Here is a 21705-nt window from a genome sequence, read left to right as displayed (position 1 = left end):
ATTTTTATAACTAATTTATGAAAAATTGAGACTTCGAAAAAACATGGCACAACGGTGTTAGCGGAAGTGTCTTTAACAGCCGTATTTTTATTACTCTGTGTTCTCAATAATCTGTGACAACGATAAATCAATTTGACAGCTTGACAGATCACTTGGAAAGACCACAGAAAAAATATATTTAAAATCGATTTTCTGGTGTTAATAATTATTCACAATCGTTAATTGCCTTTTACGGAAGGAGAAAGGACTCAGCGAATAATTGTATACTATCTCACGAAACCCCTTATTTCTATGGGAATGAGAAATCAGCAATGAGAAAGACGATACTGAGAAACTACTTTTTATTTATCTGCTTTTACAAAGCTTTCTAAATTCATTAAGCTTAACGGCTTTATTTTAAACTGCAAATATTAAGCAGTTATTCTATAAAGATTAAATAATTATTATTCAAAACTCAATTGTTAGTACTTTTTCTTTTAAAAGAAGCTCTTTTATGCGTTTTGATCTTTTCCCAATCGACTGATATCATCGATATTTTACGAATCATCATATTCGATTTTCAAAACCATCGAAATCGAAATCGTTTATCGTAATTCGTATTGTATTTCAGAAATTCGATAATAAATTGTTATAGCCGTTTTTATTGTCTAATTGAATTCATTATTAAAAAAGCGTCAAAGTAAGTATAAAAAAATCTATCAAAGTGCTAGTATTATGTGTTGAAATTTATTAGCTGGTAGGCAATGTTAAGTTTAACATCTCTATCTCGGAAGCAGAACACGTCTTACTGCTGCTCTGCTAATTGCTTGGCTTTAGGTAAACAATAATTATTATTAATGATTGTAGGAAGTATTTCTTTGTCTAATTCGTTTTTATACTTATTTTTAAGATAAAGCATCAAATAAAATTTATGTGTAAGTGTACGATAAGTTTTTCGTGTTTTACACTAGGCAGTATTTACATCTATTATCGTGGCTAAATCTGTTGCACACCGTTCTCTAGAGTAAACTAATTATAATTACTAAATTGACAGGTCTATATCTTCTTTTCTTGTTTGGCGGCTTTTTTAGTGCCAGACCAGCACAATGCACTTTGCCAGTGTCAAGTAGCTTGAAGGAGGCACATAGGTGATTGGTCGGAAAATAAGTGCCAACCCCGTTCACTTGGCTAAATTAAGAGTGCATGACAATTCCCTGTGTGAGTGTGGTGTGGATGAAGGGCCAATCTCCCATATTTTTTCCCCTGTCCCGAACTCCCCTTTAAGCTTTATGATATCCTTCCTTCTAAAATTCCGCGCTCTTGAAATGTTGAACGTGTTTTGATATTTGTGTAAGTATAGTCCTTATATGTTAAGTATCTATGTAAATTTTTTGAAATTAATAAACTTAAATTGTAATTTGTGTATCAAATCTATTTGTGCTTGTCTCTTTAATGTTTATTGTGTTATGTAAATAATATTATATTGTAATTTACTAACAAATATATAAATCCTTTTATTATAACACTAAGAAAAATGGCACATTTTTACCGATCAACCTCCTATGTGCTTATCTCAAGCTACTCGACATTGGCGAAGTGCATTGTGCTGAGCTGGCCCTACAAAAAGCCACCAATCAAGAGAAGAATTAGTGCCAATTTTCTGAATATTGTGCTATTCAGGAAAAACCTAGTGTTATTCTCTTCAGCATTATGTGAGGGATAGAAATATATTTAGACCTAATATTTACATTTTAATTTAGTATTTTAGATTGTGACACAACAGACTTAGTCACTCTTGAATAACAAATTTTTGTTAATGTCTCTGGTGCAGTGTTTTTAGAAGTGTAAGGTTCAATTTTAGGCAGGGGCAATGGAGAATTTATAATGTAAATTTTCTCTGATCTGATTGGTGGGCCGCTTCCGCCGTGGCCCCTGTGGGCAATGACATGCCACATAGTGTATTCATTTCTAGTAGGTCTGGCGATGCACCATAGAGCCATGGGTTATGGGTTTCATTAAACTGCCATACTCTTGCCAAGTTGACCTGCTTCCAGCATTGACTGCATCATTAGATTGCAGTCAACGATGGAAGCGGATTATCAAATCAATACTATATATACTAATTACTAATATATCCATACTGTAATATTTTAAATGCGAAAGTGTGTCTGTCTGTCTGCTAGGTTTTCACAGGCCATCCATTTAACCGATTTTGATGGATATAGAGATATCTTTCATCCCAGGAATGGGCATAGACTTCTTTTTGTCTCAGATAATCAATGAGTTCATACAGGATGTTTAAAAACCCCAAATCCACATGGATGAAGTGGCAGGCATCATCTAGTATAACAAATGTAAATTAACAAGTGTAAATTAAAAATTTATAACACCCCCGACAAGTGAAGGTTACAGTAATAACTAGAAAAGAGCTGATAACTTTCAAACGGCTGAACCGATTTTCTTGGATTATAGCTAAGAACACTCTCGATCAAGCCACCTTTCAAACAAAAAAACTAAATTAAAATCGGTTCATTGGTTTAGGAGCTACGATGCCACAGACAGATACACAGATACACACGTCAAACTTATAACACCCCTCTTTTTGGGTCGGGGGTTAAAAATCGATACCTACGCATAAAATTCCCTGTATGCCGCCTTTCTTCGCATCCCAATGAAAAAGTACACACAGGAACCAGCGATGGCACATAATAGTGCTGCCTGCCACAGAGTTCTGACTGTCTGCGTGTGATGCAGGCACTTCATGACAGGCTTGACATGGCAGGGCGGCGGCGGGGGCGCGGGCGGACATACCTGCGGACACGCCCCTGGGCTGGGCGGGGGACAGCTCATACTGGAAATATATTTGTTTTTAAAGAATATTAGCCATGCTAATCATGACTAATACCCCCTTTCCCCTCCAATTAAGCGTAAAGCTTGTGCCAAGAGTGGGTACGACAATAGTGCAATGGGTGGGATTTTAACCGCCCCAACCTTTCAGAATTCAGTCTGTTCCTCAACCGTTGAGCTATCGAGGCTTTTAACCCTCGAGCTCAGCTTTTATTTGAGGTTAAATATAACCCTGTATTACCATGTTATTGAAACTAATTTTAAATGATCTGAGCGAGTGTGAAACGAATCAAGTACACACATAGCCTTGGTGCTTACATCTGCACCTTGTACCTTTTTGTTTGCGATGGGGGTAACAAAAACATTAACACAGCACCGCTCTAATCCTTCTGCAGCATGGTGCTAGTATGAGGCAAGCGTAAACCTGGGGTCCCATCCAAACATGTGCATTAATGGCCTAACTGTCAATTGTCATACATAATCATAATATGGAAGCAATGTCCTCAGTATTGCGACTGCCTGCTGTGCAGACTTCATGACGGGCTTCACACAGCAGGGCATCAATGCAATGAGAGTTTGTTTGTCACATCTTGTACACAGCATTTCAGATGAACCTTGAAATTAGCTACTTCCAGAGATTACTACATCCACTGTACTAGGTAGCATGATGCAAGCTCAAGAATAAAAGAAACTTTTCAATCTTTGTCTAACCATTAAAGAAAAGCAAGCAATGTCATGAATCTCAACTGGCTTTGTAATTTTGGTTCCAGTGTCTCCATAAATGAAACATGGCACAGAGTTCGCACGGAGGCAGCCATCGACGAAGTCGCGATCACGATGGCAGTTCGATGCGGTACACCAACACAGACTGGGAGGCGAAGGAGGCGCTCTATCAACGCGAGCTCGACGAGGCACGGGCCCGGGCTACGCAAATGGAGAAAACCATGCGCTGGTGGTCAGACTGCACCGCCAACTGGAGAGAGAAGTGGAGCAAGGTACGTAACGAACGAAACAAAGCTAGGGACGAAGCCAAACAGTTCAAAAACAAAGTCGACGTTCTCACCAAAGAACTAGCGGTACTAAGAACAGAGAAAACCGATCTAGAACAGCAGTTAATCGAGCTGAAGAAGGAGAATGAAAAACTACTGAGCATAGGTGAGAGCAGGATAGTATCAGGCGATCTAACCGCGGAAGATGGCGTCGAACTAAGGAGAAAAGGGATAGGATATGTTTCACCAAACGAGCCGACATCTAGACAAAGAGCTTCATTAGACTCCCACAAATTCGCTAACGTTGACAATGTCCTCGCAAATAAGTTAGGCGAAATGAGATTGAGGTTAGATGAAACGTTCAAAAATCTACAAAGCGAAAAAGATCAGAAGGCCTTTCTACTTACAAAAGTCGAATCCCTCACAGCTGAATTGCATAACACCAAAATGGAGTTAACACACAATGACAGAACTTTGGGTTCCGACTCTAGTCACAGTGAAGTCGAGAGGCTGCAGAATGAACTGCAAGACGAAATAGCTGCAAAGCAGGTGTTAGAGGAGAAAATTGCAGAGTACAAAATGGAAGTCGAGAGACTCAAATCAGAAAACAACATCCAATGGAGTAAGCGGGAGCTTCTGGAAACTGAAAACATAGCGATATTACGCGAGAACAAGAAACTTTACAGCCAAGTCTGCGAACTTAGAGAGCAGATTCACAAACTAAACAGAATGTCTGATGGAAGCGCGTACGGGTTACCCTTCAACGAACATAATAGACTGGATTCTAACGTTTTATACGTTAGGAAAACCAGCGTTAGCCCGAGATCACACGAATCTAGTAATGGTTCCTCTGAAGCTAATTTAGCGCATTACGAAACTAAAACGAACACGTCGGGCGAAGACGACGAACTTGCGATAGTGGAAAGAAACGAAAACTGAGCACTTACTTTTTAATAAAGTAGGTAGAAATCTGAAGAAAATCAATTGAATTATTTTTGAAGTTCAATCCAGGTTTGAAGTTCTCTTTAAATAAATGATGTTGTCAAAGGAAAAAGAAGAAAAATAAAATAGTTTGGAAATAAAAACTTAATAGTCTATTGCCCAGTTACAAAATAATATCATTCATTGCAACAAAGTACAAATGGAACTTGCAATTAATATTTTGCAGTAAATATTGAATGCCTATTTAATTTATTCCGTTAATGACATTCCGCTAATAACTTAATACTTATTAAATGCTTTTGAAAACTGTACCTTATATTCCTAACATGGGTAACTCTATTAGTAGTAGTTTGAGTCTAAAATGTTTGAGCAATTTGTTATTTTTTATTTTTTAGATTGACTTTAAATAAAAGGCACTAACATTTTCTATCGAATTATCAACGCCAAGTTTTTGAGTTAAAGAATGATTTTGTAAGTCGAAATATCTGATACAATATTCTGTATAAATGTTAGTGGTTGTTAACAATTGTGATAGTTTAGTTGTAATATATGTGTAATGTGTAGTTTTAGAACAGAAATTTATATAGGTTGGTAAAAATACCTAACGAAAAATTATATTTGATCTGAATTGTGTGTGTAGGTTGAAAGAAAGAAATTATTTGTGGACATTTAAACAATAATATTTTTTGTTTATTTCGATATAATAATGATTGAATAATACTTTTGCTAAATGACAGTAAATTAATATGGTTTCATCTGTATTTCTTTTTAAGTTTACTAATGTTTTCATTTTATTTCATTTTAGTTCTGTCACAAATAATGAATGTTTAAAAAATAAATACAACAATTGAAAAGTACCTTCTTCAAAATTAACTTAATATTATTGTGATAAGTGATAACTGATAACATAACTACTATCATAATAATTTTTCTCTCATGTGATTAATTTGAACAATACTGATTAGATGTTTACTATTGTATAAGTTTTTGAGACTATCTCTTGACCTAACATTCTATGGTGATATTATTTTCACAATTATGTACCTAAGTTTAATTACTTAGTTAGTAAAAATAAATTATGTAAGGCCTAACGGACACCAAACAAAAAAAATTGTATTCATAGATGTATATATTAGTATTAAGAATCTATTTATTTAGCTTGACTTGCCTGATTTAGTTTTTAAGTTGATTCTCAGGAAATAACTTTGATAAGACCAATTTTTTCGATGTATAAAGACAAGTAGGTACGTAAAGTACAACCGACGACACACTGATGTACCTGCGCAGAAATATTATTTTTAATGGCGCGAAAATATCTCGGCCAATCATAGCGCGCGTCCGCCCGCTATTGGTTGTTGCCTATACGCCATGTTTTGGACGCGCGAATTATGAGCGAGATAGCATGGGTCTCCTTTTTGGGGTTTTGGGGGGGGGGGGGGGGGGGGTTTAGTCTAAGATGACTATGTCACCCCCGTACGTTCACATAGTGGCACACATTGGCATAGACTTGCGAACGCGTACAAATCACGGCAAACAATTACAGAGCAAAAAACGACTTAGTGTAGGAAAGTTGGCGCATTCGGTCTGCCTAGGCTGTAACGCCAGTTTAGTCGGTACGAAGCTGAGTATAAAGTATAGCGTCGAATTAGCTTGAATGTCAATATACGAAGACCTAGGACAATATGAGAGTTTCGAATCGTCCTAGATTTTCAGCATTCGAATTTCTCAAAGTTATTTCCTTTTAATAACGAACTTTTTTACATTGGAAAATAGGTAAATTAATAAACAATATGTGCGCATTTATACTGTTTTATTAGCATTCGTTATGATGAAAATAAATAAAGATATAGAAGCAGTATAAATTGTTTTCTTTCTTAATTCTTCTCCAAGCAAGGAAAGGGTTTTCCTTCGCGTGTAGACGGTACGCATGTGACATACACGTTGCGTCGTAGGTATAGTCCGTACAAAATGAGTTCTCATGCGCCATGAGTCAACTGTCATGTCAAAAGTACGGTTCACCTTTAAAATCCATACTAATATTATAAATGCGAAAGTATCTGTCTGTCTGTCTGTCTGTCTGCTACCTTTTCACGGCCCAACAGTGTAACCAATTCTGACAAAATTTGGTACAGGGTTAGCTTATATCCCGGGGACGTACATAGGCTACTTTTTATCCCGGAAAATCAAACAGTTCCCACGGAAATTCACGCGGGCGAAGTCGCGGGCATCAGCTAGTAATAAATAAAATCGTCCTTTTGGGAAGACAGTTGACATTTTATAAAGTTAAAATGGCGCGTGAGAACTCATTTTGTAAGCATTATGCATTAACGCTTTGGACCTATGATTTAAACGCAGTGTCCGACTGACATTACGCAATGTTTTTACGGTCAGCAATAAGCTAGCCACGGCCGAAACCTTCCACCAGACCAGAACAGAGTAAATTAAACAATTCCAAATTTTTCCCTGCCGGGAATCGAACCCGAGCCCTCTCACAAATAAGACCACTGTGCCAGGGAGGTTGTCGGCTGTATTCCAAGAGCTGTGTCAAATGTCCATTACAAGTGTAAATTAAAAATTTATAACACTACCCGACAGGTGAAGGCTACAGTAACTAGAAAAACGCTGTTAACTTTCAAACGGCTGAACCGATTTTCTTGGATGATAGCTAAGAACACTCTCGATCAAGCCACCTTTCAAACAAAAAAAACTAAATTAAAATCGGTTCATTCGTTTAGGCGCTACGATGCCACAGTCAGATACACAGATACACACGTCAAACTTTATAACACCCCTCTTTTTGGGTCGGGGGTTAAAAATATACCTATCAAAAACCTTTTAGACAATATGCATCTCTTTGAGTCCGCCAATGTGCCTCGAGTTCCATGAAATACTGCAGAAGTGTTGCCATAAATAAAAAACATATTTTTATATCTTTAGTTTATTTATATACACGATATTATTATTCACAATCATTCATAAGAAATTCACAGGACTTCGTCTGTGTTGGTGTTAGCTGGCGGGCGTGCTTTGAGTTTTTGCAGTGTTTTTTTTTATTAAAACTGACTGGAAAGCACTCTAAGGGGGTGCCGTGCGTATGTCGGCGAGCGCCGGCACAGACGGGGTCCATACTTGTATAGTTTAACAAACTTGTGTTACAAATAACTACAAACTTGACATTGGCTAATCTTTGTAAAGCCAGACGAGAGAGAAAAAAAAGAAATTCACATACGGAATAATACCTTCCTCTTTATTCAATAACAGCACTATATAATGTTTCAACTAAGAAGCGCACCATCATATATTAGTAATGTAATGTCGTATTCCAATTTGAGATTACAATAACTGAATTGATCACAATTTTTTTTTTTAAAAGAATAAAAATATTCTTATGAAAAAAATGTTGATTATAAACCAATTAAATTGAAATTAAGCTAACATTTTTGTTATTTCATTTTGTATCATTAGCAAAACAAGTGTAAATTAAAAATTTATAACACCCCCGACAAAGTATTTGAGTTTTCCAAAACATCATTTTCAAATAAATAATTATGTATCTAGGTAACGTCCATCTTGACAGCTTGACATTTGTCAATTGACATAATATTATGAACCTAACGGTTATCTAACCTTCTTTTCTATAAGAAAACTAGAAAAGAGCTGATAACTCTTAAACGGCTGAACCAATTTTTTTGGATTATAGCTAAGAACACTCTCGATCAAGCCACCTTTCAAACAAAAAAAAGTAAATTAAAATCGGTTCATTCGTTTAGGCGCTACGATGCCACAGACAGATACACAGACACACAGATACACACGTCAAACTTATAACTCCCCTCTTTTTGGGTCGGGGGTTAAAAAATATGATGTGCAAGCGAGATACGACATAGTGCACGCAAAACAAGCAGTCCAATAGTCGTTTTTCCGTACCTCATAAGGAAAACCGAAACCCTTATAGGATCACTTTGTTGTCTGTCTGTCCGTCAATCACACATTTAAATTTTTTGTTTTGTGTTGTAACCACAAATTCACGGTTTTCGGATTTTTTTCGTTACTTGTGCTATATGACCTCCTATCTGCCAAATATCATGATTCTAGGTCAACGGGAAGTACCCTATAGGTTTTCTTGACAGAGAGAGAGACAGATAGACAAAGTGATCCTATAAGGGTTCCGTTTTTCCTTTAGAGGTAAAACCCTAAAAAAGGCAAACTCAATATAATTTAGAACTATCAAACCTCGTGACTTTGGGTGCCAGTCCTGAGCATATTGTTTAAATATCTAGAGTAGCATTAGTCTTTAGTTAAAAATTTATTTTCCATCGGTTTTTAGCAACATTAAAAGGAAAACGACGCAGATACTCGAAACTCAGAGAAAAACATCTGAACCAACGCCAGTATAGTCATTATTAACTTTTTTCAACTTTATCTTCAAAATTAGCGATTGGCAACAGCCCTTGTCTTTGGAACCTAGACTTTATCTCTCGACGTTTCTGATCCCTCTTCCCTTTTATCCTACGAGGCAGTCCCTCTATCGTCAAAGCTATGTCATCTTTTCCATCCTTCTTATACGTTTTGAGGAAATTTAGACGAGATTTTATAGCTAGTTTGTCTTCCTCGTCGCTATTAGGGGTTTTAGGAGTTTTAGTCCTTTTAGTGGTTTTAGGTGCTCCAGGCGTTGGAGTGATTACAACGCGATTAGTCACTTTAGGGGCTTCCGTTTTCTTTCTTTTAGGTTTTGTATGATCTATGATTTCGATTTCTATGTCCGGCCCGAAATCTCCAGTTCTCAATATTAAAGGTAGTGATTCCATGTTAAAAGCCATGCTTTCGTCATATTGAAGTTCGTAATGTTCTTGTTGTTTAATTTCTTGACTCTTTTCATCATCATCATTATCATCATCGGTATTTCCGTCATTATTACCATCGTCATTAGTTTCATCACCGTGATCATCAGAAATCTGATTGAACTCTTCTATAAGTAAGTCTGCGTCTGCATCATCATCATCAGAGTCATCAGAATCAGTTGTTACGTTGGGTTTTCGTCTGGTTTTCGCTTTTTTAGGTGATGTTGTGATTGGCCGCATATGAGAACCAGATTTGATTTTACCGGTCGGTGTTTTGAGATCGCTGCTGCTTGCCGGGGTGGTCTTCGATTTTTTTCTGTAACAGAATATAAAAGTCTTAAAATGAGAATACATACAGGCTGTAACCAGAACGCTCCAGAAGAGAGAAAAAAAAAACCAGAACGCTGGTACTTCGTCTGTGGTGGCGATTGCTGGCGCGCGTGCGGTGCTTTTTTGGAATGTTTTTTTGTGAGAAGTGGCCGATTTTTGTGTTCTGCTGGTGTTTATTGGTGGTAGAATTGACTGGGAAGCGCTCTAAAGGGGCGTAGTGTGTATGTCGGCGGGCGCCGACACAGACGAAGTCCTTACTTATACATATAGTTTCCCTAACTTGTAAATAACTATAAACTTGACATTGGCTAATCAGTGTAAAGCCAGACGAGAGACGAAAAAAAAACCAGAACGCTAGCAAAAACTTAGCGTTATTATTATATTACCTAAACACAGTCCAATGGCAATAAGCATTTACCTTATGTTTTAGTGATTTAGTGTTTTTCAAATTCACATTTTATTTACAACTAGCTGTGCCCGCGACTTCGTTCGCGTGGAATTCTTTAAATTGACATAACTTTTTTATTTATGAACCGATTGACATGAAATAAACACTAAATGTTAAGTGAAGCTTACTACAATATATTAGTAAAAACCGTATCTAAATCGAATAAGCCCTTTCTGATATTAGCGTGCACAAACACACAGACAAACAGACCAAAAAAAAAAATTAATTACAATTTCGGGTTCAGCATTGTTATAATAACAACCCCTGCTACTTTTTTTTATATATTTCCATTGTACAGACACCACTTTTCTACAATTTTACTATATGTATATATTGTCATAATAGCTCATACCTTTCAGTCCGATCCGTCCAGTAGTTTGAACTATGCATTGGTAGATTAGTCAGTCAGTTTGTCACTCAGTCACCTTTCCCTTTTATATAAATTAGATTTATGATTTCCATTTAGGTAAGGACCCTAAAACTGACTAACCTGTTCTCAGCACTAGTCAGATGGTTCATGGGATCCACCGCATTGGACATGGCTTTAGCCTTTATGGCCTGCACAGTTGTCAAACGATCTTCAGACATCTTACTCTCTACTTCTTCTTCTTCTTCTTCTTCATCTTCTTCTGAAACTGAGATTGAATAAATGATACTTCCTCCCACTTTCTTCTAAACTCTATCCGTGGAAAGAAGTTAGTATAGCACTCTCTCTGTTGCGTAATCCCATACAAATTATAGAGACAACCAATGTAAATTAAAAATTTATAACACCCCCAACAAGTGAAGGATACAGTAACTAGAAAAAAAGACTTTCAAACGGCTGAACCGATTTTCTTGGATTATAGCTAAGAACACTCTCGATCAAGCCACCTTTCAAACAAAAAAAAAAACTAAATTAAAGTCGGTTCATTAGGTTAGGAGCTACGATGCCACAGACAAATACACAGATACACACGTCAAACTTATCTCTTTTATCGTCAAACTTATCGCCTCTTTTTGGGTCGGGGGGGTAAAAATCTCAGTGGGCGGTAACCATTTTGATTCACCAACCACCAACATTTTTGAAAACGATGAATTGGTTGGTAACGCTTCGATGTTTGGCCCACACTGGCAGGCATCAGATGTTACCTCAATTTAGTGCTCTTTCTTTTTAAGTCTATCCTGTATTTTTATTCTTTGTCATAGTTTTAAGCTATGATACAAAAAGATAGATAAAATAACCTAGAGGTTAGGATGTCTGCCTTTTATCGGAAGATCGGGGGTTCGACCCCGGGCATGTACCTCTAACTTTTTGGACAATAAGTACTTGTGAAAGTTTATTTCAGTAAAAAAGAGACTTGTGCTCAGTAGTGGGCCGGTGATGGGTTGATGGTGATGATGAATAAAGAATGTACTCACCGTTTTCCTGGTCATAGTCACAGTCGTCCTCAATGACGCCCATGACCAGCTTGCGAAGAGACGAGTTGAGTTGGTTCGGCAAGCGCTCGTTGATGTACTTGAGGCTGGGCTCGTCACAGCCGTCACCTGGCGTACAAAAATGTATCATTGCGAGCGAAGCGAGCTTAAATTTTTTGTTCTTATGTGTTCTGTAAATACAGTAATAGTACCCGACCGCATATCGGCCACGGCGCGGCCAATCTCCATAAAGATTAACCAACTGCGCGGGAGATACAGTAAACAAATATGTGCGCAAACATAAGTACACTCTCTATTCCCTCACTCTCATAACCCTATGGGACGGAAATCAGGAGATCAGGCGCAGGACTGACAGCTATACGTGCTCTCCGAGACACGGAGGTGGCCCACCAGTAACTTCTTAACTCCGGGCTAGTAGGTACCTACTGAGAGTTTCTTGGTAACCTCCCTGACACAGTGATATAAGCGCTGTAGCCTCATTAATGGCAGGTCCTGGGTTCGATTAAGATAGCTCAAAAAGCCCTCTCAATAAAAAATACATTTCTCTTACTAAATAGCGCTGCCTTGGCGTGCAGATACTGCCGTGTCATGGAGCCAACGTCCCTGATGTTGTCCAGCTCCTCATTCTGGCGGTAGAACACGCCCACCGGCCGCACTCCTAGCTTGTCTATACTTGTAAAACCTACACAAAAAAAAAAATTACATTTTAGGGTTTAGGTATTATAAAATAGACATTTAGAAAGAGAAAATAAAATTGCAGAACCAGCAGGATTCAAACCTGCGTCTCCCCTGGGCAATGTTGCTAAGGTTGCCTGGTGGATATTGCTTTACGGTTAAACGCCGCCTTTGCATACAGTTATTTTTAGTTTATAGTTTCTTTCGGTTTTTGTTATAATATGTGCATTAAAGATTTCTATTTATTTACCTTGCAGAAGTGTGCGAAGTGGATCGTGGCCTAGTGTAAAAAAATGAAACTTCTAAATACTTCCTAAGAACGTTCTCCATGCCTCGCGGCCACTCGTCTGGTAGTGCGTCCACTTGGTCAGCACCTCGCCCAATACATACAACACGTGCAGTCTTCGCTCGTGCCACGCCACCGTCTCGATCCTGTTCACAGCTCGCACGCCGCTGAGCACTAGTCTAAGACTGGCGAATAGATGCTCTACTTCACGATGACTGTCTATGTTTGTGTGAGTGCACACATACACATTGTTACTGTCTTAACCGCGACACGGTTTACGTTAAGCACACAAATGTGTTAACGCTTATCGGTACACTCACTACTACAACTAAGGCTGAGGTCATAGTCAAACACACCATCTATAGCTGGATTTGGAGGTACTTACCTTCTAAATACTTCCTGAGAACGTTCTCCATGCCTCGCGGCCGTTCGTCCGCGTGGTACTGCGTCCACTTGGTCAGCACCTCGCCCAATACATACAACACGTCCAGTCGTCGCTCGCGCCGCGCCACCGTCTCGATCCTGTTCACAGCTCGCACGTCGCTGGGCACTAGTCTAAGACTGGCGAACCCTGGGAACGGCTGTAGATTTACCAGACTGTAGACTAAGAAGAGCCCTGTTACGGATTCCTGAAAAGATTTTTGTCAAAATTCAGTTGATTCAAATATTTTTTATGATCATGCTTGTGATTTCGTTCACATGGATATAGATTTTTATGATTCATTCAGGTAAACTGAATAAATACATACTTACTGAATCATACATCATACTATTTAGGACCCTATTACTAAGACTCCACTGTCTGTCTGATCGTCTGTCTAACAGTGGGCTGTATCTCGTGAACCGTAATAGGTAGAGAGTTGAAATTTTCAGAGAATATGTATTTATATTGCTGGTATAACTAAAAATAATAAAAATTTAAAAATGACCACCATAAAAATTAAAAAAATAATAATAAGTGTAATTTCTTTTACAATGGTAGACTTGCTTTGTTTTTTTTTTTAAATTGGTAGTCTCTGGTATAAGTTTTAGAAGTGGTGATCAGGTTTTTAAGTTCTTAAACTTTGTCCTGTTTGTATTTAATACACAAAATAATTTGTTAGGTACCTCAAAATAACTAGTATCTTTGACCATGTAATGTTTGGCTATGTGAATCAGTTCCTCAGATAATTCTGCTATTTCTGCACTCGATGATCTGCCTCTATGAACAGAAAGAGTTGTTGATGAATAACAGGAAACTTTTATAAACAGATGGACCTATAAAAAAATGGAGGTATTTTTTGTTACCATAGAATTATAAATGAGAGACATTACTACCACTTTTATAAGTCGCATTCATTTTGTTAGCAAACAGTTTTCAAAACAAGTTTGCACAGAAAAGCGCATCTAATGCTGAGTAAAACCATGTATACACTAATTAAATGCAGACTTAATTGATTGTTTAGATTTCTAACAAAAGAACAATAAAGTCTCATGCTATCTCACTCATAATTTGTGCATACATAAATTATGGCGGATAGACAACAATTAATAGCCAAGATGGATGCGTGCTATGATTGACTGAGATACATATTTTCGCACCACTCAAAAATAAGATTTCAGCGTAAATCAATGCAATTGACAATCAACAAAGTGTAAATTAAAAATTTATAGCACCCCCGACAAGTGAAGGTTACAGTAACTGGAAAAGAGCTGATAATTTTCAAACGGCTGAAACGATTTTCTTGGATTATAGCTAAGAACACTCTCGATCAAGCTACCTTTCAAACAAACAAAAAAACTAAATTGAAATCGGTTTGTTAGTTTACGAGCTACGATGCCACAGACACGTAGATACACAGATACACACGTCAAACTTATAACACCCCTCTTTTTGGGTCGGGGGTTAAAAAAAAGTGTACAATGGTAGCCAAATTGAATAAATGATTTTTTTTTTCTCTCTCGTCTGGCTTTTACAATGATTAGCCAATGTCAAGTTTGTTGTTATTTGTAACAAGTTAGCTAAACTATACAAGTATGGACCCCGTCTGTGCCACCGCTCGCCGACATACGCACGGCACCCCCTTAGAGCGCTTTTCAGTCAGTTTTAACAAAAAAAAACACTCCAAAAAGTCACAACACGCGCGCCAGCAAACGCCACCACAGACGAAGTCCCGAATAAATGATTTGAGTTTGTGGTTGTACAAGTAGCCTTATTCCTTTTGATAATAACCTCAGATGTAAATAGAAAATATGACTTACTCATATAACAAATCGAAGTTCATTTCCTTCCATAGTTTGGCAAACTCCTTAAAGTCCAGGGGTTTAAGCTGCAGGCACCGGTTGACTATCTCATCACAGTCGGTCGAGAACCCATCCGCTATATGCACTTGATGAATTGGCAAACCATACCTGTCGCCTAAAAGGACATACTAAATTAAAATCAGTTGACATCTGTCTTCCTTCTTTACTCTGGGCTGGTTTCCACACTTAAACGTTTCCGTCTGTTGTGCGTTCAGTCCCTGTATCATCTGTACCCTGTGGCTGAGACCTATGACCATACTTTGTCTTTGGTCAGACTTAAGACACTGTTAAAACGAGAGAGTACTTATCTTTCTCTCATTAGAGATCAGTGAAGTGAAGATCACCGCCGTAAGTACATTTCTCGGCCTGGTACAGCCAGGCTGACACAAGACTGGCTCACTTGGTGTCGTGAGGTTGGCATTAAGACTGAAGTATGTTTAAACAGACAGTCTTCTTAATTGAAATACCAACAAGTAGCATTTGTTTGTATTCATATAAATCTTGTGGACTCTGGTGCAAGTCGAGACAAACGCTAGGTGAAGAAGCGGGCGCAATTACACAACGCACGTAGTTGATGTCCGCGACTTCATCCGCATAGATATAGGATTTGAAAAATTCCATAGGAACTCTTTGATTTTCGGGTATAATAAGTAGCCTATGTCACTTCCCAGGTCTTTACTATACCCATGCATAGAAATCACGTCGATTTGCTGCTTCGTTGTAACGTGATTGACGGACAAACCAATAAACAAACACTTTCGCATTTATGATATGGGTAGTGATAACCTTCCACTTGATACATGAACACACGGAACTTTAGTTACAGATTTGATATATAATAGTCGACGAGCTTCCAAAGCCTTTATTCTAATTTAATGGTACAATTTGTGAAAAACTTACGCGGCATTTTATAAACACTCAAAAGTATTTGGTTCCTGGTGTATTTAATTTATAATTCATCGAAGCTTAAATATAAATGTTCTTGGTAATTTAAAATGAAGATTATGATTTAAAAATCTTTTCACTACAAAATATTACAACCACAACAAAAGCAGCAAAAAGCAGCATTCGTTTTTCAACATGGACCACAGGTTAGATTACAATTTCAAGTGACATGGGACCACCGACCAGAAACCATGGGACCAAGTGTCAGTTGACAGTTCATGGTCATGTTGACTTGATCTGTGTAAGTGTTGCCAGAAAAGTATAGAATAGAATAGAATAGATTTTTATTCAAATAAACTTTTACAAGTGCTTTTGAATCGTCAAATAATTTACCACTGGTTCGGAATGCCGTTCCTACCGAGAAGAACCAGCAAGAAACTCCTACGCTCCGCCTCAGAAAAGTGGGAAAGTCATTTGTTCGAATGAGTGTAATATTTTATAATAAAATTCCACAGTCAATATTAGACTTGCCTTTACAAAAGTTTAAAAAATCCATTAAAAGTATGCTCCTGGCAAAAGCATATTACACAATCGAAGATTATGTAAATGATAAAAAAGCATGGATTTGACTCGCTCCAGCAATGCGCGGGTCTGCAATTGCTTGTAGAGTATAGAATATTATTGTAAATTGAACAATTGAAAAGAGCAACCGCCGAGTTTCTTGCTGGTTGTTCTCGGTAGGAACAGCATTCCGAACCAGTGGTAAATTATTTGACGATTCAAAAGCACTTGTAAAAGTTTATTTGAATAAAAATCTATTCTATTCTATGAAATCGTACACAGAAATCAGAATAATAGATAATTTATTTCTCTGTCTACGTATGAAATTCGTACTTCTTTTTGGATCGTGCTCCTACGAGGTACCTAAGGAAAATAATGCCCATCGAACTTTAGAAAGAGCGGTTTCGCGTACTGAAGTTTTGTTTCGTTGCTTTTTACAGCGCTGTCTTTGTAGTTACGACCAAAGAAACGTAGCTGATATCAGCACAGGATATCTGTGCCAGAGCAAAGCAGAAAATCTCTTTGTAAAGTTCGATATGAAATACTTCCTGGCGGGTAGACTAGTGACTACTGAAGTTTTGTATGATCAAAAAATAAAACACAAATAAGATTTTTAATAATTTTAATTTTATCTACATAAAATAAATCCCGTTAACAGATAACACAACACTGCGGGTAACGAATCGAATGAAACACTGGATGAATGCTTACAATTATTTAATTAATGTCGATTCTTCGACGCATCAATTAGGAACGTATGGAATTTTTAGCTTTAGCGCTCACATACGATAATGCTGTTAATATAATCACTACTAAATTGTAAAACTAAATGGAAACGGCGTTGTTTAGAGGGGCGTCTTCTCGATTAGTTTGTACCAGTGTCCGCACTCGCAGCGACGGGGGTGATCCTGGAAGTCCAAAATAAAATGAGTCAATAATTACTATAGTACATCAGTATAAATTCTACTTGTGTGGTGGGAGGCTTCGGCCCTGGCTAGTTACCACTACCAGCAAAGCCTTGCCGCCAAGCGATTAAGCGTTCCGGTACAATGCCGTGTAGAAACCAAAGGAGCATGGGTTTAATGAAAACTGCCATATCCCTTCTAGGTAAGCCCGCTTCCATCTTAGACTGCATCATCACTTACCACCTGGTGAGATTGCAGTCAAGGGTTGACTTGTATCTAAATAAATAAATAAATTATCTACCCATCGCTGGCTCACTACTGAGCACTCATAATGAGAAGGGTTTGGCCATAGTGCACTACTCTCAGGCATGCAGGTTTCCTATCACACAATTATAAAAAACTTTTTGTGTTATATAATTACAATATAGAAAGAAGAAAGAAAGAAAGAAAACTTTTTTATTTGATCACTACATACTTATATGTTAATATTATTATGTGGATGTACTAAAATATACATACATACTTTTCATGTTTATATAGATGAAATAGAATTTTTAAAAAATAATAATAATATATCATTACCTTATGTACCCAAAGCCAGTTAATTGAGGTGGCATGTTCTTCACCTGTGAATGGAAAAATTAATACACATCAATATATTATCATCATAAATAATGTAAATGCATTAATGTTTATATGCCTGACCTGCAATAAAATGATTTTATTTGTTTTTTTTTTTTTTACTGTTTCCTTGAATAACAAAAAGTGTAAATATGGCATACCTACCTAGACATAAAGTAAACGTAGGTTCAAACTTTGATCAAATCACACTAATATTATAAAGGCGAAAGTTTGTATGTGTGTGTGTGTGTGTGTGTGTGTGTGTGTGTGTGTGTGTGTATGTTTGTTACTCCTTCACGCTAAAACTACTGGACAGATTTGGCTGAAATTCGGAATGGAGATAGATAATATCCTGGATTAGCACATAGGCTACTTTTTATCCCGGCAAACCAAAGAGTTCCCACGGGATTTCGAAAAACCTAAATCCACGCGGACGAAGTCGCGGGCGTCAGCTAGTATTGTATAAAACAAAGTCACTTTCCGCTGTCTGTCCCCCTGTCTGTACACTTAGATCTTTTAAACTACACAACAGATTTTAATGCAATTTTCATCAATAGATAGAGTGATTCAAGAGGAAGGCTTGTACATATAGTTTAATACTGTATTGTGTTAGTTTGTTGAAATATGACGATAATTGCTCAAGATGTCCGAGAAAACAAACTGACTAAAAGCTTTCATTGAAAATGCTGTCTTAAAGCCAACACACCAAACGCGTATGCAGCACGTAAGCGTAGACGTAGCGCGTACCATGACGTTGAACTGTATGAGATATGGCATACCGCTTGCGTGACGTGAACGTTCGCGTAGACGTAATGCGTGCTGTCATGTCTACGGATTCACGCGCGTCACTACGCGCGTGGTCACGTGTACGTGCTGCATACGCGTTTGGTGTGTCCCAGCTCTTATTCTTTTCAAATGTAACAAAATAACCACACAAACACTACATTAGTATTTGCATTGCACCAATAGTTTATTACAAATGCATCTTCATCATCATCAACCCATCGCCGGTCCACTACTGAGCACTGGTTTCCTCTCAGAATGAGAAAGGTCTTGGCCATAGTCCACCATGTTGGTCAAGTGCAAATTAGCTGACAAAAGCTTGAGCATATATTCTCTTGTCACATTGACATTTGAACAGCAAAAGGTAGAAGATTTTCAATAGCAAGGATAAATGCATTCATAATAATTATATTATAGCATTCACATTATATTTGTTTAATTAGATTGACATTTATCATATTAAGGGCTGATTTTTCAAATGTCAAATAATTTCTAACTCGGAAAAAATTTGAAGTTTTGAGTATGTTTTTTATTCCAAAATACCACTTGGTACCGAGGTGTGCCATCTTTTAAATAGAGCAGATGGCATACCTTTGTTATTAAAATGTCAGTAAAAAAGATGATAAAGTGTAGAAATGATAAACTTACATATACATCCTACAATACGGGCGTCGAAGCATGAGGGTACGAGTGTGGGGTTGTCGCGTGTGCCGGCGGCTTTCTTCAGCACCTTCATGTTGAAAGGGTCGTCATTGCCTGACTGTAGCGCCAGCAATTCTTTCCTTTCTAGACCAGTCGCGTGCTCTAGGGGGTCTGGCATCACTGCAAACAGAAATACAATTAACTAATAAATAAAATTGGAGTGTCTGTCTGTAATTTCGAAATAACTACCTCATATTAAGCTCATATGGTTATTTGAACGATACCAACACTGAATCACACGTTTTTAAAAATTTTGTCTGTCTGTCTGTCTGTCTGTTTGAAAAGGCTAATCTTCGGAACGGCTGGACCGATTTTGACGGGGTTTTCACAGATAAGTAGAGGATTGATCAGGGAGTAACATAGGCTACTTTTTTAACCGACTTTCAAAAAGGGAGTTGTGTTTTTCTTCCTGTGTACACCGAAATCTCCGAGATTTCTGAACCGATTTGCGTAATTTTTTTTTTATCGATAGAGGAACTTTGTGACAACTTTCCCACGGGATTTCAGACCCTAAATCCACGCGGGCGAAGCTGCGGGCATCAGCTAGTTAATAAATAAATAAGATACAATTCAAACTTAAATCATTTATCCAAAGTAGGAACTACTTCTTTTGATGGTCAGAATTGTTAGATTTGTAAGATGATTGTGGTGGTGATTATTAACAACACAATATAATAAAATTTTCTAAATGTTACCAAAGGACACATAGAACTTTTAGGCTGGTTTTATATAAAGTTCTGACCATTGGTGGATTGGTGGACCATCTGACCAGTTATAGTTTTTCTAAAACTAGTCCTGATAGTCTGGATAACCATTAGATTCCAACAAGACATGAGAAACTAAGAACTTTATTGGAACTAACTAGAAATGGGAACTGGAAAGAGTGTTTAATCATAATTACTACTGGAAAAGACTTGTAAGTTGAAAATAGAGCTTAATAAAATTAACCAAAATTACAAATTTAAATTTACCAGAAATGTCTAAATTTGTCAACACACATACACACACACACACACACACACACACACCTTTACATGCTTAAAATTTTCATTGGTTACAGATGAGGACAAGAGGGGCCATCAGTTTTTCAAACTAACTTCAAGGTTCCCAACAATTGTGGAACGACTTGTTTTTAATATCAATATATTTCATATCATTTCAATAGTGTATACTGTGGCTATAAACTAGACAACTAAGTTTCTTATCACAAGGAATTTGTACTAAGTAGATAAGATATAACCTATAATTTGATAAATTATCCTTATATTAGTAGTCCTGTAAAGTACTTGTACTACTAAACCGATGAGATTTGATGTTAACTAACAAATTTACACAATTTATAGTAATGAAAAGTTTGATATTCTTTCAATATTTTGTTGCAAAATTCAATCGATAAAATGTGCGATACTTATTACGACATGAACAATGCCATGGAACTACATGAATAAAGCTCTTATTGGATACCAATATGGTAAAATAGATCCTTGAAAGTGGGAAAAAGGTTTAAAAAGAAAATATGAATGTTTTCATGGAAAATAAAGGGATATTTTTGACATTACGTAACGTAAAAATGACAGCTGAAGCAAGGTGTTTTACTTGGTTTTTATGGAGTACTTACTTTTGTCTGCAAATCCCCGTCGAGCGGTGGACAGAAGAACACTTCGGAGAGCATTTATGCGTACAATTTGTCTACACAAGGAAGCCATGTTCACTTATTTTTCACTAGACCGCTTCTCACGATAGCAAGTGGATTTTAAGTTTTTCATAGAGTTGCCAAGTTAAAATCGGTAAGTACCGGTTCATTAAAGTACCGGTTTTTACTCATAGAACTAATAAGAAATTACTTTTATTTTTATAGATACAATACGTTTTCATTCTTAAGAAAACCTTCGTGAAAATTTTATTAAAATAAAAGAGTCTTGTGGAGTAATTAATTATTTCAACAAATATATTATGCAAAAAATAATATTATCGTATTTCAGATAGGCATAAAGTTGCCACTAGCAACTTTCGTGCCAACGTGACTGTGGCACAAAATATGTGAATTACTTACCTCTATTAATACAATAAGATAAGTAGAGGTCACCGGTTTGGATGAAATGGCATTTAAGGAATGAGCTTATACTTATATTTTGTACAGATTTTGTTTTTATTAATGATTTGTACCTTAGAAATGTGCGTATATGATAGGTGTGGTAAGGTATACTCC

General features: G+C 37.1%; 3 protein-coding genes across 6 annotated transcripts; 1 reads left to right on the top strand and 2 right to left on the bottom strand.

The window, feature by feature from the left end:
- The first annotated feature begins 567 nt into the window (after positions 1-567).
- Positions 568-21580, top strand: LOC123865329 (coiled-coil domain-containing protein 102A-like). 4 transcript variants are annotated; one of them, XM_045906300.1, is made up of 3 exons: positions 568-679; positions 3597-4773; positions 21568-21580. In XM_045906300.1, the coding sequence occupies exon 2, from the start codon at positions 3615-3617 to the stop codon at positions 4752-4754; it is 1140 nt and encodes a 379-aa protein (XP_045762256.1). In that variant the 5' UTR covers positions 568-679; positions 3597-3614; the 3' UTR covers positions 4755-4773; positions 21568-21580. The 4 variants fall into 4 exon arrangements, with proteins under 4 accessions (XP_045762256.1, XP_045762252.1, XP_045762254.1 ...); XM_045906296.1 differs by lacking the exon at positions 21568-21580 and having other exon boundaries at positions 3597-6612; XM_045906298.1 differs by lacking the exons at positions 568-679; positions 21568-21580 and adding an exon at positions 681-816 and having other exon boundaries at positions 3597-6612.
- Positions 8950-16137, bottom strand: LOC123865324 (snRNA-activating protein complex subunit 1-like). The gene is made up of 8 exons (XM_045906288.1): positions 15940-16137; positions 14998-15154; positions 13864-13957; positions 13142-13385; positions 12346-12477; positions 11778-11903; positions 10867-11011; positions 8950-9914 (listed from the first exon to the last, which is right to left on the bottom strand). The coding sequence occupies exons 1-8, from the start codon at positions 15944-15946 to the stop codon at positions 9161-9163; spliced, it is 1659 nt and encodes a 552-aa protein (XP_045762244.1). The 5' UTR covers positions 15947-16137; the 3' UTR covers positions 8950-9160.
- Positions 17093-21280, bottom strand: LOC123865331 (cytochrome c oxidase subunit 5B, mitochondrial-like). The gene is made up of 4 exons (XM_045906302.1): positions 21115-21280; positions 19443-19616; positions 17973-18016; positions 17093-17393 (listed from the first exon to the last, which is right to left on the bottom strand). Exons 1-4 carry the CDS (start codon positions 21200-21202, stop codon positions 17331-17333), a joined length of 369 nt encoding a protein of 122 aa, XP_045762258.1. The 5' UTR covers positions 21203-21280; the 3' UTR covers positions 17093-17330.
- Positions 21581-21705: the final 125 nt, after the last annotated feature.

The sequence above is a fragment of the Maniola jurtina genome, chromosome 5 (genome assembly GCF_905333055.1).
Source record: "Maniola jurtina chromosome 5, ilManJurt1.1, whole genome shotgun sequence".
NCBI lineage: Eukaryota > Metazoa > Arthropoda > Insecta > Lepidoptera > Nymphalidae > Maniola > Maniola jurtina.
The sequence above is the reverse complement of the archived record's forward strand: the minus strand, read 5'-3'. Positions and strand labels throughout refer to the sequence as shown.